Raw genomic sequence first — 12,678 nt, 5'->3', positions numbered from 1 at the left:
ATCAAAATAACTCACCACCACAAGCGGAAAATAAAAAATGATAGAGAAGACCGAGATTTAACGTAGTTCGGCAAAATGCCTATGTCCACTAGTAGCAACAATAAAGAACCTCTACTATACGAAGAAAGGTTACACCGAGAGAAACACTACTTCAAGACTCACACTTGAAGGGATACATTCTCACACACTTTATTTTGCTACACACACAAAACTCTCTACTTGGAGTTTTCTCTCTATCTCTCACTCTTGATCACACACAAGATGTTCTCTCCTTATTGTTCTTCTATGTTTATTGCACCATTTCTCATGCCTTTATATAAGTAAATATCTTTGTACAATTCATGCATTTGCATGTATCATGCATTTGCATGTAACATGCATGGAAGCAAAATCAATCTTCTTCCTTGTATCATGCTCAATGTTGGCATACTCATCAAGGCATTCTTCTTTCTTTGTAAAACAAATCAGCCACCTATCACCATAGGGTTGTAGATTTGTTTCTTACCTTCAACAAAGGCTGCTCCAAGTTTCAACAAAATCAACTCCATCACATAGTTTTCTCACCTCCATTAAGGAGGGATTGACCCTATCACTTCCATTCGTAAACACACTAAGAGATCGATCGACACAAGTTACCCAATTCAATACTGAAATCCAAAGCCACCCAACTTATCGTTTACCTGAATCAGAAGTTACTCCCCGTTTTTTTTTCTTTTGCGAGAGCGTTATTTGGGTTTTTTTTATTGGGCCCAGGTTCTCTCTCTCTCTCTCTCTCTCTCTCTCTCTCTCTCTCTCTCTCTCTCTCTCTCTCTCTCTCTCTCTCTCTCTCTCTCTCTCTCTCTCTCTCTCTCTCTCTAGGCCGAATTGAGAGCGGACATCAACAACGCACCAAAAGTGCGGACGTCGACCCTTTCACCGGAATCCAACCACCCTAATGACGTTTCTCTTGCTGAACGAAGCCCAGGACCACCTCGATGACGTCACCAAGAAGATAAGGGCCAAAGTGATCGAGCTTGAAGGTCTAAGGAGCTAACTCGCTGGAAAATTCATATCTGATCAACGTCGACTGCAAATCGGCATCCGGTGACTCAACCAACAAGAAAGAGCTTCAAAACATGGCCGGGGCTTTATTTGGCAAGAAAAGAGTCGATGTCGGCACTGGATTTGGGTGAACAACATGAACATCCGCACTTTTGGGGGGTGCGGACGTCCTTTCTCGATCCGTTTCCTATATATATATATACCTCTATATATATATATATAACCTCTATTTAGAAATTGGAAGGGCAACGATAAACAAAATTTATGAGGGTCGCTATCGTCATCACCAGGTCAGGTATTTCACTCTTTCTAAAGATGTATGATCCTTCGTTTTATTAACAAAAAGAAAGGGTAAAAAAATCCTAATTAGTGCTTATTAATATGATCATATATTCTTTTAACTTTTTGCATTTGGAAATAAGGTCACTAGGAATCGAAGAATGAAAAGGACTCCCATGATCGATCATTAATTGGTATACTAGGGGGTAAGTTCGTCGATTTACAGATTCGTCGTATGTATGTGAATGGGAGAACATCTTAGAAACAAGCTCCTCTAGTGATGATGCAAGTTTTAAGGAAGCAACGCCGGCCAAAGAATAAGCTCTAGATCAGAGCTACCAAGTTTATATGGTTAAGGGATGTGTGACAGTCAAGACAAATTAAGATCGTGTGTGTATATATATATATATATATATATATATATATTTATATATATATTTCTTATCTAGAGTGAAGTTTCACTCTAAAACTACATAGTGAAGTTATAAATTTGACACACTTTTCGGTTAAATTTTTTCATTATGAGTGATTTAATATTTAGATATGTTATTCAAAATCATCTCTACAAAGTTTCATCTAATTCAAATATCATGAATGAATTAAAATTGTTCAACGTGAACTGTTCATGTAAATCTCAATTTTAAAAGCTCAAACTATTGACAAATTGGATGAAATTTTGTAATGATGATCTTGAATAACATACTTAAATATTGAATCACTCATGATGAAAAAAATTGACCGAAAATTGTATTAAATTTAAAACTTTACTCTGTAATATATATATATATATATATATATATATATATATATATATATATGAAACCAAGTTAGCTACAACTGATTTACGACCTTGCTCATGAACCTTGTTCCGGCAACTATGTTCTTGAATGAACTAGGATCTAGGGTGGGAACTGGGAAGTATAGAGGTTCCGGCAACTTTATTCTATATGTCCTCTCAGTTACTTTTTCAAGAACTCAAATAAAGTTGATTTTGAAGTCAAGTACCGATTAAATATGACCGCCATACTTTATTTAATAAATATCAATGGCATACACTAATACATTAATCCAAAGAACCCATTATTCGAGACTCATCGTCAAACATACAACATATAGTGTACGTAAATCGTAAAGCACGATCTTATTCATATTGAGACATCTAGCTAGCTAATTAAGCAACATAGTAAATCTTGCCCGACGGATCCTGGCAATTTGTTTTTATCGAACTGGGACAAGTGAGAATTTTTTTCGCCTGGTGATCCATGCAAATAATCACTTCTTGTAGCACGTACTTGTTGGTACTCTTCTTGCATTTGATTACAGGATTACTCCCTATTTTCGTCTTGATTGGAGTCAAAAGCTGAGTCATATTGTATGGTGATGTAGCATTTGGTTTGATTCCACTTTTGTTAAGCACCCCATAGATGTCATACAGGTTCCAGAGCTGGTCGCCTCTTTCAAAATATGACTTCTGGGTGAGTGGAGGTGTTCCCGATTCTACAGCACAAGCCCCGTGCTTTTCGTATTCATGCTGCCAAAACTGCAAGTTGGTTTTTGATTTTAACACAGATGGCCATGATTTGCTCAAATTGACTTTTAGGGGTGTAGTGATCTGAAATATGAGAGATAATAATTAGAACGTACATGCATGTCGGTTACTTGTTACAAACTCATAAACAATTTGAACAAACTCAAATACTCAGATATATACAAATATATACACCTGCGCCGCAACAAATGGGTGTTTTGCAAGTGCTTTAGGACAAGTGACAAAGATACCGCTGTTGTTCGACGGCCATATCCCGTGAATGGTAAACTTAGTTGGTAGAGGTGAGATGCATTGACCTTTTGGTAAACTGTAACAAAGTCCAGGCGGGTACTGGAGCACAAACTGCATGTAGTCGTAGGGTTCAGCATTTGAAACCTGGAGAACTTGTACAAGTACATACACTGAAAGAAACAAGATGAAGTTTGAGTTCTTCATTGAAAATGGTGTAAAGCTAGACAAATGATAATGTTGATGATTATGAGATTGATCAATATGGGTGGTTCTTAGTTCTGATCAATGGTGTTTATATAGCACAAATATACCCATAAAAAGGTTTTTTTTTTATTTACTATATATCATTAGGTAAATAATGTTAACCTTCTATATTATTCACAAGACTTATACGAGACTCCAAGTTTTCACGAAAATTTACACTACTGCTACTGGGTCTTTTTTTTAAGGTACCAGTGGGTCTTTAGTTGGCACATAAGCCCTTATTTTTGCCGGTTGTTTAGTCTCTACAACTATTATGTTATTGTGCAAAAAGTGATTTGATAAATAGAGACAAGCGTGGGAGAAAAATCTGTTGTCCTCTTTTTCCTATCGCCTTCCCTGTCCTTCCATTAATGCGTTGACATTTGTCATATCAGTCCAACTCATCTAGCAGCCATTTAACTCTGTTAATTATATTAATTTTTAATTTGATTAAAAGATAATAAATATAAGTGTTATTGCATATTTGCATTACAGCAGAGTTGGTTTTGATTCAATTTTGCCACCATAGAGTCTGATTTACCTTTCTAGAATTGAATTTGTTTTCCCAATTTTGGGCAAGTGTGAGACATTTTGATCCGAAAAATGCATATGACGTGTTCATCAATAAAATTAGTTTGATCTTATCATGATATAATCTATGTGTAAGAGTAGCTGAGTAACTTGATCTCATTTATGATATAATCTATACGGGATGGGAGCTTCTATTCATACCTCTAAAAACGGTATTTATATTTCTTTGGTATTTAGACCTCTCCAATTTTCCCAAAATTCCAATAGAATAGTTCAACAAAATCAATAAAACTCTAGTTTTTACTTCAAAAGTTATTAAATTAATTCAAAACTATTATAATTCATTTGATTCAAACATATTATAACTATATCTACTTTCTCAATCTTAAGTAGAATCATAGTATAATAATTTATTTACAATTCATAACAACAAACACATTCAAACAGACAGATCACAATAAACTAAAAGAATACAAAATGAGAACAATATTTTTATTACGATCCATATATGAAATTATTGAACACGAGAATATCACAGTATAGCTAGATCTTTCTATGTTTGAAATTTCTCTTATTATTTTGTAATAAAAATTGAGAAATCAGATGTATTGTATTGAAATTTTTTTTTGTTTATTTTTATAATTATCTGTATTGGTAATTTCACATCTATAGATAAAGTCAACACCAAATTGAAAAACGATGGAGGTCTAAGTGCTATTTTATGAGGTATGAATAGAACCTCCCATACATAATTAGAAGGAATTGAGGGAGGAGAAAATGTTAAATTGTTAATAGTTGTTTTTTTTCCTCACATACAATTGTTCAATAGACAATGGTACAGCTATATATCAGACAATGAGCAAAAACCATTGTCAACCTTGATTTTTGATCTAGTGGCAAGTGGAAGATATATGATTCATCCTCTAATTCTCATCAGCAAGCAAGTTGCATACGAATTTGATTTTGAAGAGCAGAAACCTGCATGTCTAGACTTTGAATTTGTAATTCAAGAATTTGGTTTAATCCTGTTTTAGTAAAATTTAGAAAAAAAATAATTTTTTTCTACCTCCGTTTGGTGCCTGTTAAGATTGATGATGTGGACGACAAATGTTAAAATTTAAGTGGAAGACAAAGAAGGAGCATGGAAAATGGGACAGCTGCAGATTTTCTCCCACTGGATGCATGGTCAATCATGTATTTATGTTTTTGTTAATGGTTTTTTTCTTACTTATGACTTTGAGTAATAATATGTGATTTCACTATTTTAGAGTTGAAATTTAACTGGTATGGATGTATTTATTGTGAAGGACGTCGTTGATCTTGTGGAAGCAATATCGATGGTGAGTAAATGATTATGCCTAACCCTTGATGAAAATCAATATGAACATGCCATATGATCCAAGGACTACGATCCAAAGGTCAGCCTTGAAATATTTATTTTGTAATCAATACATGCCAAACCTTCTATTAAAGTTATTCATTTTAGGCAAAATCACAGGGAGAGCACAAGCTGCCCTTTGCGGATAAATATGTATGCATATACTTTCATAAAGCAACAAAAGATTTAAAATTACATTGGTTAGTATATCATTTTATTTATAATGATATAGGCCGAAATTTTATTATTGGTTGATGGCTAACCTCTACCTAAATTTACAGTTTCTATTTCTATAGTTTGAGAGGAAACAATCATTTCACAAGAGAAGATGTAGTCAGCATGAAGTTTTTATCTTTTATTAGTTTTCCTTTTTTATAGTATATAAAATTACCACAGTTTCCAATTTTCATTTCATACTTCATTCCGCTTTATGTTTGCATTTTTTGTCATGTCTTTGATTTTACAGAGGAATATAGAAGCATGAATAAATCCTTTAGAAATTATTGTTTTCGGCATCATATCATCTTTGTCCTTACATATTTTTGTGAAAAGGATATCATTATTCAAACTGGGTTACGATTTTAGAGGTTTTTTGTTTTTGTTTTTGTTTTTTTTATGAGAAACCATTAGGTTATATAAATATTTATGTGGCATGAATAGCAATTGCATACCAATCTGCTGATAACGACATCAGACAAACAGTTTTGAGTCTAAACTCAAAACTAGTATGCAGCATAGAATTATTCTTTGATAATAAGCGCATATTGAACTAAGCAAGTCTACGCTATGACAGTACAACATAGCAATAGGGAATAAACTAAAAACTAAAAATAGAAAAATAGACTATTAGTAAAAGGGCTAAACACACAGGTTACACAGTTCACAACCAGTAGGTAAGCACCCACAATTGCATCCACCACACCGATCCACGCCGCCGCGAGCCAGTACCCCACAAAGAAACCAAAATCTAACGAATGACCTTGGCAACAACACCCACGATTGAAGTCAAAGGCGCTGTCGCACAAGAAGGAATCTAAAGGAAAGCCGATTGCTGACCACCGAGCACGCCACCCTTGCCTACCCCCATCCCAGATCTAGCCCTCAACGAAACCTTCTAGAAGAGACTCCCTGGAGTTGATAGATTATTGAAGAAATCCCGTCGGGCAACAACCATGCAACGGCAGCAAGGCGAGCAGCCCGACCACGCCCCCAGGCGCTACCAGACGAGACAAAATTGAAGGAGTTTGGCAGCTAGGGTTTGCTAGAGAGAGAGAGAGCTTTTTCCTTTGTCAGGTTTTTTTTTTTTGTTAATATTTCATAAGTTTAGAATATAGGGTTCTATTTGCACCTCCCCAATTGCTTTATATACCTTCTTTGATTTTTTGTAAATTTAGTTTTCCTGTTTTACCCTAGAACACATCACCTACATTGAGATTTCATCTTCTTCCGGAACTTTTTTATGAAATCAGTTTCTTAAATTCAATTTGATAGATAAGTCAAAGATATCTCATTCACCCATTTTGATTATTAATGTTAAGTCGAATCTCTATTTGCGTTCCATAAAATGAAATTTCTGGGTTTAATTCCTTTTTTTTTTCTTATCAAGTTCTTGGCTTGATTTTGAGATACTTGCCGGGTGCATTGCAAATTAATACCAGGTCTTTATGCGTGTAGTTTCAAAGCTTTGATATGGAAAAAATCTGATGGGAATAGTTAATGATTAGTGGCTTGAATCCCACTATTCATGTTGAATCCCACTATTCATGACTTTGATTGCCAAGAGCATGAATGCAAACAGATTTTAACAGACTTGCAGGAATTTTTTTAGAAAATAAGAACCCTAAATTCTTCTGCAAGATGAAAATCAGGATGACCAATTATCTGATATTATTAAGAGATGGTCCTTGAAAGCATGTCAAAAGATAAGGATATGTAATATTCTCTTCCAATAGGAATTGAACATAAAAGAACAATTGTATTTTAGTTGCTTCCATTTTGTTTGAGGGTAAAATAGACATAGTAAATTTACAAAAACCAAAGGAGGTATATTTAGTAATATGGGAGGTGCCACTAGAACCCCGTTTAGAATATCATGTTTTACTTTATTATTTCGCATTCCCCATTTTTCATGTAATGATTCATTACTTCTTCTGTATATTGTTTACGCGCAGGTCTTCTGCAAAGGTTTGCTCATTTCAATCTCTAGTTATTGTTCCAGCAAAATCGGCAAATATTTGCAATATATTTATACTCATTAATTGTTACAGTTTTTATGAATTTGATTCTTACCGTGTACGTGTCTCAGACCTTACCTTGGCCCTAATAAGTTGATTCTTCTATGACCAAACCCTATGTTTGTGCAGACCAAACCCTATATTTGTGCAGTCCTAGAGGTAGTTTGGGACTAACAGAGTAATCGTACTAATTCTCCAATTTATTGATGCCTACCGTTTAACTGTATAAGTACCGTGGTCATTTAAACGAGTCAATTGGTCGAGCTTCTTTTGAACAATGAGGCTATATAAAGCTAACAACGGTGGATAGAATGACCTAGCTAGAAGGTTAGCATGAGTGGATGAGATCTATTTATTTATTTTTGTAAGTTTGATTCAGTAGTGAAACCCGCCGCGGAGGGCAGGCAAAACGCCTAGTCTTTACGACTTTATGTAAAAATGTATATATCTAGCCATGCATAAAATGACCAGGATAAATATATATAATCCTATGCAATGAATTAATGATCACTAGTAGTTAATAACTGGTGTACGTAATTCGATCATAAACTCTCATTCCTCATCGTCTTCAACGGTGAAAAGGAATTTCATTCATCAGCTCCTTGCAACAGATTTATTGCCCGAGTAAGGGTTATCGTATCGATTACATTTGAGAAACATAGGTATTGCCTTCTTTACAAGTATCTTTTGAGTACCTTCATCAATTTTGTGTGTGTAGAAATCCATACACTCATACTCGCAAGGTTTAATTTATGCATTTTTTGCGGTTGACGTAGAGAAAGTTGATTTGATGATGGTTTGTATTTAGAATTAAGATTCTAAATTTAGTGCTACCTTGTTGCTTTGGTAATTGCACTAAATTGGAGATGATATATCGTTATGTACTCCACATCCTCTTTTTCAAGTGTACAATAATTGTGTAATAGAGAGATCCAATGGAGACCGCAATCTTAATTGTCAATAATAATTGTATTGCGTTGCTTATTCCAATTTCAAAGTACTTTAGCAGGTAAACTTTACTATAAACATGTATATATGTAGCCATAGGCTTTAGGGTGTTCCACTTGATCATCCTCCATTAGGTTCCTGTGTCTGTGTGTGCAAATGACTCTTAACTGATGAAAATAATCAAACAAACTCAACATGACTGAGGAATGATGAAGCAAAATTAGGAATTCCTATCAGAATAATTACCCATCAGAATAATAGCGGCCTGAGGAATCATCAACAGCCCTAAACTTAGGTACTAATTACAGTGGCCGGTACACTATTCGAGTTCAACCATTTTCGATCAATTGGTTCATTCTGAACTTGCAATCATCTCAACTGCTGATTAGAAACAAGGTGAAATGTATTGGTGACAGGATCTTATATATCGAACAACAATCAACGCATATATCATATGTAATTAGCTTGCAGGGTCAACAATGGCACTCGGTACTCTTATACAGATGAAAATAAAAGTTCTATAGTAGACTGTCTTGATTTGCACATAGTACGTTCGAATTAATAGACTGTCTTAAGGTCATGGAAGGTTATACTCAGCAATTTTCTCCCAAGATTTGAGAGTTGTATCTCTGTAATTGATTTTGTACAATGCGAGTTGAGATATGGTGAAGCTCAAGCTGGAAATGCTTTCATCCAATATGCTAACTTTTTCTAAAGCTACTTTCCTCTCTTCTTCAGTCAGATTGCCATAAAGGAGACTCAAATGTGGTCTGCGACCTGCAGAGGAGGATAGACACGTTAAATTTCATACAATTGAACAATTTGCACAACATACAGGTCTCGTGCAATTCCCTTCTATAGAAACAACGAGAACTTACCAGCTGAATACCAGTAGAAACCGAAATGTTCATTACATATGGCAATTGTGTACCTGAACTGCACATTAAAAAAATCAATTAATTACTATTTCTAATAGTATTTTATGAAAAACGAGAGTGATTGGATACTTGGGTCTACTAATACCTACCTATAGATAGAAATAACTCAAATAAGGGTGCTATAAACAAAAAGCTGCATGAAATCTCCACATCATATTTATTAGGCATATTTATTATTTCATTATAGTCAAATTATACATCTCCCTAGAACAACACTTGAAAGCTCATATGAAGAAAAAAAAACCATCAAAATCATAACTAGAAAAACTAATTACCTGACTGAACGCTTCTGTTGATATATCAATGAGTAGAGAAATACACTGGTAATAGAAATCTTTGGTACCCAATAGGTTAATTTTTGCTTGGAAGGAATGTAAATTTTCAGAACAGAGAGATCTGAATTTGTCGAGCACATTTTCATAAGTCATACGAATGGACACCACAATAGGTATATGTGGTTCATTATCCGGCCCACCGAACTCGGTTCTGAGACCTTCCATCACCTTCTTGATCCTAAGAGACACATCATACGGTGGGATGACCCATATTGAATATGAGTGCCATTCCCTGTCTGCTATTGAAGGACTTAATGGAAAATAGGGGAGTGGAGACAAGTTGGCCTGCAAAATATCATATTACTTCATTAGTCTGCATATAACTGATTTAAGGTACTTCAAAGTTCAAACTAAGGATACAATATGTACACATTTATAATTTATCTAAGCTTCAGATACAAAGAGAGAAAAATGGTACAGAAATTATACCACACTGGAATTATCTCTGATATCAAGCTTATTGTGGGCTTCCATGACTGTAACTATACTTTTCACATAAGCAACAGCTGCAATGTCATCTGAACTATAATAATCTGAGAGGAAAACCGTATAAGGCAAGTTTTGCCTGAAAATCTCTTCTTCAATTCTTTTGCTACCAAGGTCATAAGAACATACAAGTCCCATGAAGTCACCCAAAAAAATGTCATTGCTATTCAGAAATCCCAAAGGCTTCTCAGTGGGTTCAAGAGTTACATGTTTTGTCCAAGAAGCACCTGTTGGACCACCAAGTTCATCCATCACCCATACGACAAAAGAACATTCAACTTCAGCTCTAAGACCTTCAAGTTGTTCATCAACCAATACAAAAAGGGCAAGGGATTCGTTCCACACTCGAAGAGTCATACAAGAAGTGATGACCCAGGGTTTATAAAAACAATCAGGTAGCATGATATCATAAAAGACCTCATTCTGAATATCCAATAAAATGATGACCTGCCTAATAATGAGGTCCTCACTATCCAATATATCCAGTTCCTTGTGGCGCTCATGTCCTAACCAATAAAACATTTCCTTGAATTGAATCTGAAAACTTTCGGGCCTAAAAACAGTTGTTTCTGTTTCTAAAGCATTGGTGTTGATCTTTTTCCAAGAATCAGTACTCAAAGAGTATATTGCTGCCTTAGGACGATTATGAATATTATATCCATCACCCCTCACTTCTGAAGCACAACTTAGTGCAATGTTCACAAATTTGTGTTCGTTCAATTTAGCATCATATCCAAACCCTTGAATATACTTGGGGTAAAAATCGTCACTATCACTAACATCCAGATCATGAAGGTATGGGGAGGGGGGAAGCAGCTTAAATTCTTGAATTGCTGGATTCCATAAAATTACCTGAAATTTTTTAGATAGAAGTAGACAGATGATTCCATTGCAATGCGCCACCATATGAACAGCCTCATCTCTTGTCAGGAGACTCATAGAAAGAGGTATTTTGATGTTCGCTACACTAGAAACAATAATTCCGTCCTCACCAGTTTCAATACCATCATCATTATTGCATAAATTAAGCAAAGAAAATACTAGCTCTTCTTCTTTATCCTCTTTTTTACTGTCATTAGAAGTGTTCTTAATGTCCTTGAGAACTAAACCCTTCTTCATGACGAGCAGATGCTTGGAATTCGAATTAAAAATGGAGAGGTGCTTAGCTACGAACCTGGGATTGTTGATCAGCGCATACCACCCTTTAGAGGCACATTTGAATCGCATCAGAGCCTTGGGAGGCAGAGTTAACAGGATTTCCTCCACCAGATATTCACCAACTGCTGCCATGTCTGCCTTGCTCTTCCTCTTCAACTTTATTCAATTAAAAGTTATAAAAGAGCAAATTCATTACATAGATCACAATGATACTACTATTCATAAACACAACCATCACCAATTATTAAATGATATCAGATCTAACCATACAATTACGCACCTTAGTCCTTGACCTGAGAACTAGAACAAGATGGTGACTTGAGAGAGCGGGAGTGAGAGAGAGTCTTGAGACTTGAAACAGCTTCTGAGTTCTGACAATTGTGTTTTGCAATATATTTATTTCAATAAGGCATATTATGTATACTTTTGTCTCACAAAAAACAACAAAAAGAAAATAATGCCAAGGAAGACATGAGCTAGATAAACCTAATTACAGTAAGTAAGTTAGGCAGATATTAATTGTTGCATAACTATATATAACGATGTTTTCCAAATTCAAGGTGTGTATTTCAAACGGCCATTAATTGTAGCAACATGTAAGATGGAGTCAGCTAGAAAAGAAAAATATACCGCAAATAATTGCCAGATACAACAAGGCAGGGCAGCACAATGAGTCATTGATAGTGATGATCACAAGTCCTGTAAATACATTGCATAACATCATAGTTATTCACAATACCTAACAGGAAACAACGCAGGAATTGACAATCTGATTCATAGTACAAGTACATAAAAATGAGCTATATAATCTATCATTCTTCAGGGAAACAATAGACAATTCAATACTGGAGCACTAATTTAAATCTCTAATGTGCTTTGCAACTGATCTTCAATTTCCAAACTGGTTCCCCTTTTCCCTTAATTTTTCAATAATGATTTTGTTTCTTCAAATTTTTCAACACAAACTTGATTGAATATACCCAAAGGCACAGTGCATTATTCCAATTTCCCATTTGCATATTAGCACCAAATAATGTAAGCCCTAAGAATACGAATGGGAACACCGAAACTGAACCTGAATAGGAAAACAACTATGAAATTCAGAGAGCGAGAGGAAAGTTTACTGGTACTGAACTCAAAAACCCAATGACGGACACACTCATCTATATGAGTCTCTTCCATTCGTAAACAAACACACTAAGAGATCGAAATCGACACAAGTTACCCACTTGAATACTAAAATCCAAAGCCACCCGATTGATCGAATCAAACATCCATCCTTGTCTCTGTCTGTAGAAAGGTCGAAACTATGAAGAGGTCAAGGGGA

At 35.1% G+C, this 12,678-nt stretch overlaps 2 protein-coding genes across 3 annotated transcripts; both read right to left on the bottom strand.

The window, feature by feature from the left end:
• Positions 1-2,491: 2,491 nt before the first annotated feature.
• LOC126801617 (ribonuclease MC-like) lies at positions 2,492-3,304 on the bottom strand. Its single transcript, XM_050529037.1, has 2 exons — positions 3,044-3,304; positions 2,492-2,932 (listed from the first exon to the last, which is right to left on the bottom strand). The coding sequence occupies exons 1-2, from the start codon at positions 3,302-3,304 to the stop codon at positions 2,492-2,494; spliced, it is 702 nt and encodes a 233-aa protein (XP_050384994.1).
• A 5,516-nt stretch (positions 3,305-8,820) lies between these two features.
• On the bottom strand, positions 8,821-12,678 carry LOC126796214 (F-box/kelch-repeat protein At3g06240-like). 2 transcript variants are annotated; one of them, XM_050522988.1, is made up of 8 exons: positions 12,476-12,678; positions 11,982-12,050; positions 11,632-11,722; positions 11,368-11,507; positions 10,137-11,160; positions 9,648-9,992; positions 9,313-9,370; positions 8,821-9,211 (listed from the first exon to the last, which is right to left on the bottom strand). In XM_050522988.1, the coding sequence occupies exons 4-8, from the start codon at positions 11,481-11,483 to the stop codon at positions 9,012-9,014; spliced, it is 1,743 nt and encodes a 580-aa protein (XP_050378945.1). In that variant the 5' UTR covers positions 11,484-11,507; positions 11,632-11,722; positions 11,982-12,050; positions 12,476-12,678; the 3' UTR covers positions 8,821-9,011. The 2 variants fall into 2 exon arrangements, with proteins under 2 accessions (XP_050378945.1, XP_050378938.1); XM_050522981.1 differs by having other exon boundaries at positions 10,137-11,507.

Source organism: Argentina anserina, chromosome 1 (genome assembly GCF_933775445.1).
Source record: "Argentina anserina chromosome 1, drPotAnse1.1, whole genome shotgun sequence".
Taxonomy (NCBI): domain Eukaryota; kingdom Viridiplantae; phylum Streptophyta; class Magnoliopsida; order Rosales; family Rosaceae; genus Argentina; species Argentina anserina.
The sequence above is the reverse complement of the archived record's forward strand: the minus strand, read 5'-3'. Positions and strand labels throughout refer to the sequence as shown.

Bases quoted from the DNA above. Each gene is read 5' to 3' on its own strand.
- LOC126801617 (XM_050529037.1), bottom strand. From the start codon at position 3,304: ATGAAGAACTCAAACTTCATCTTGTTTCTTTCAGTGTATGTACTTGTA. The intron at 2,933-3,043 runs GTGTATATATTT...CTCATATTTCAG, and splicing joins ACCCATTTGTTGCGGCGCAG to ATCACTACACCCCTAAAAGT.
- LOC126796214 (XM_050522981.1), bottom strand. From the start codon at position 11,483: ATGGCAGCAGTTGGTGAATATCTGGTGGAGGAAATCCTGTTAACTCTG. The intron at 9,993-10,136 runs GTATAATTTCTG...GATATTTTGCAG, and splicing joins TCAGAGATAATTCCAGTGTG to GCCAACTTGTCTCCACTCCC. The intron at 9,371-9,647 runs GTAATTAGTTTT...TTTAATGTGCAG, and splicing joins CAACAGAAGCGTTCAGTCAG to TTCAGGTACACAATTGCCAT.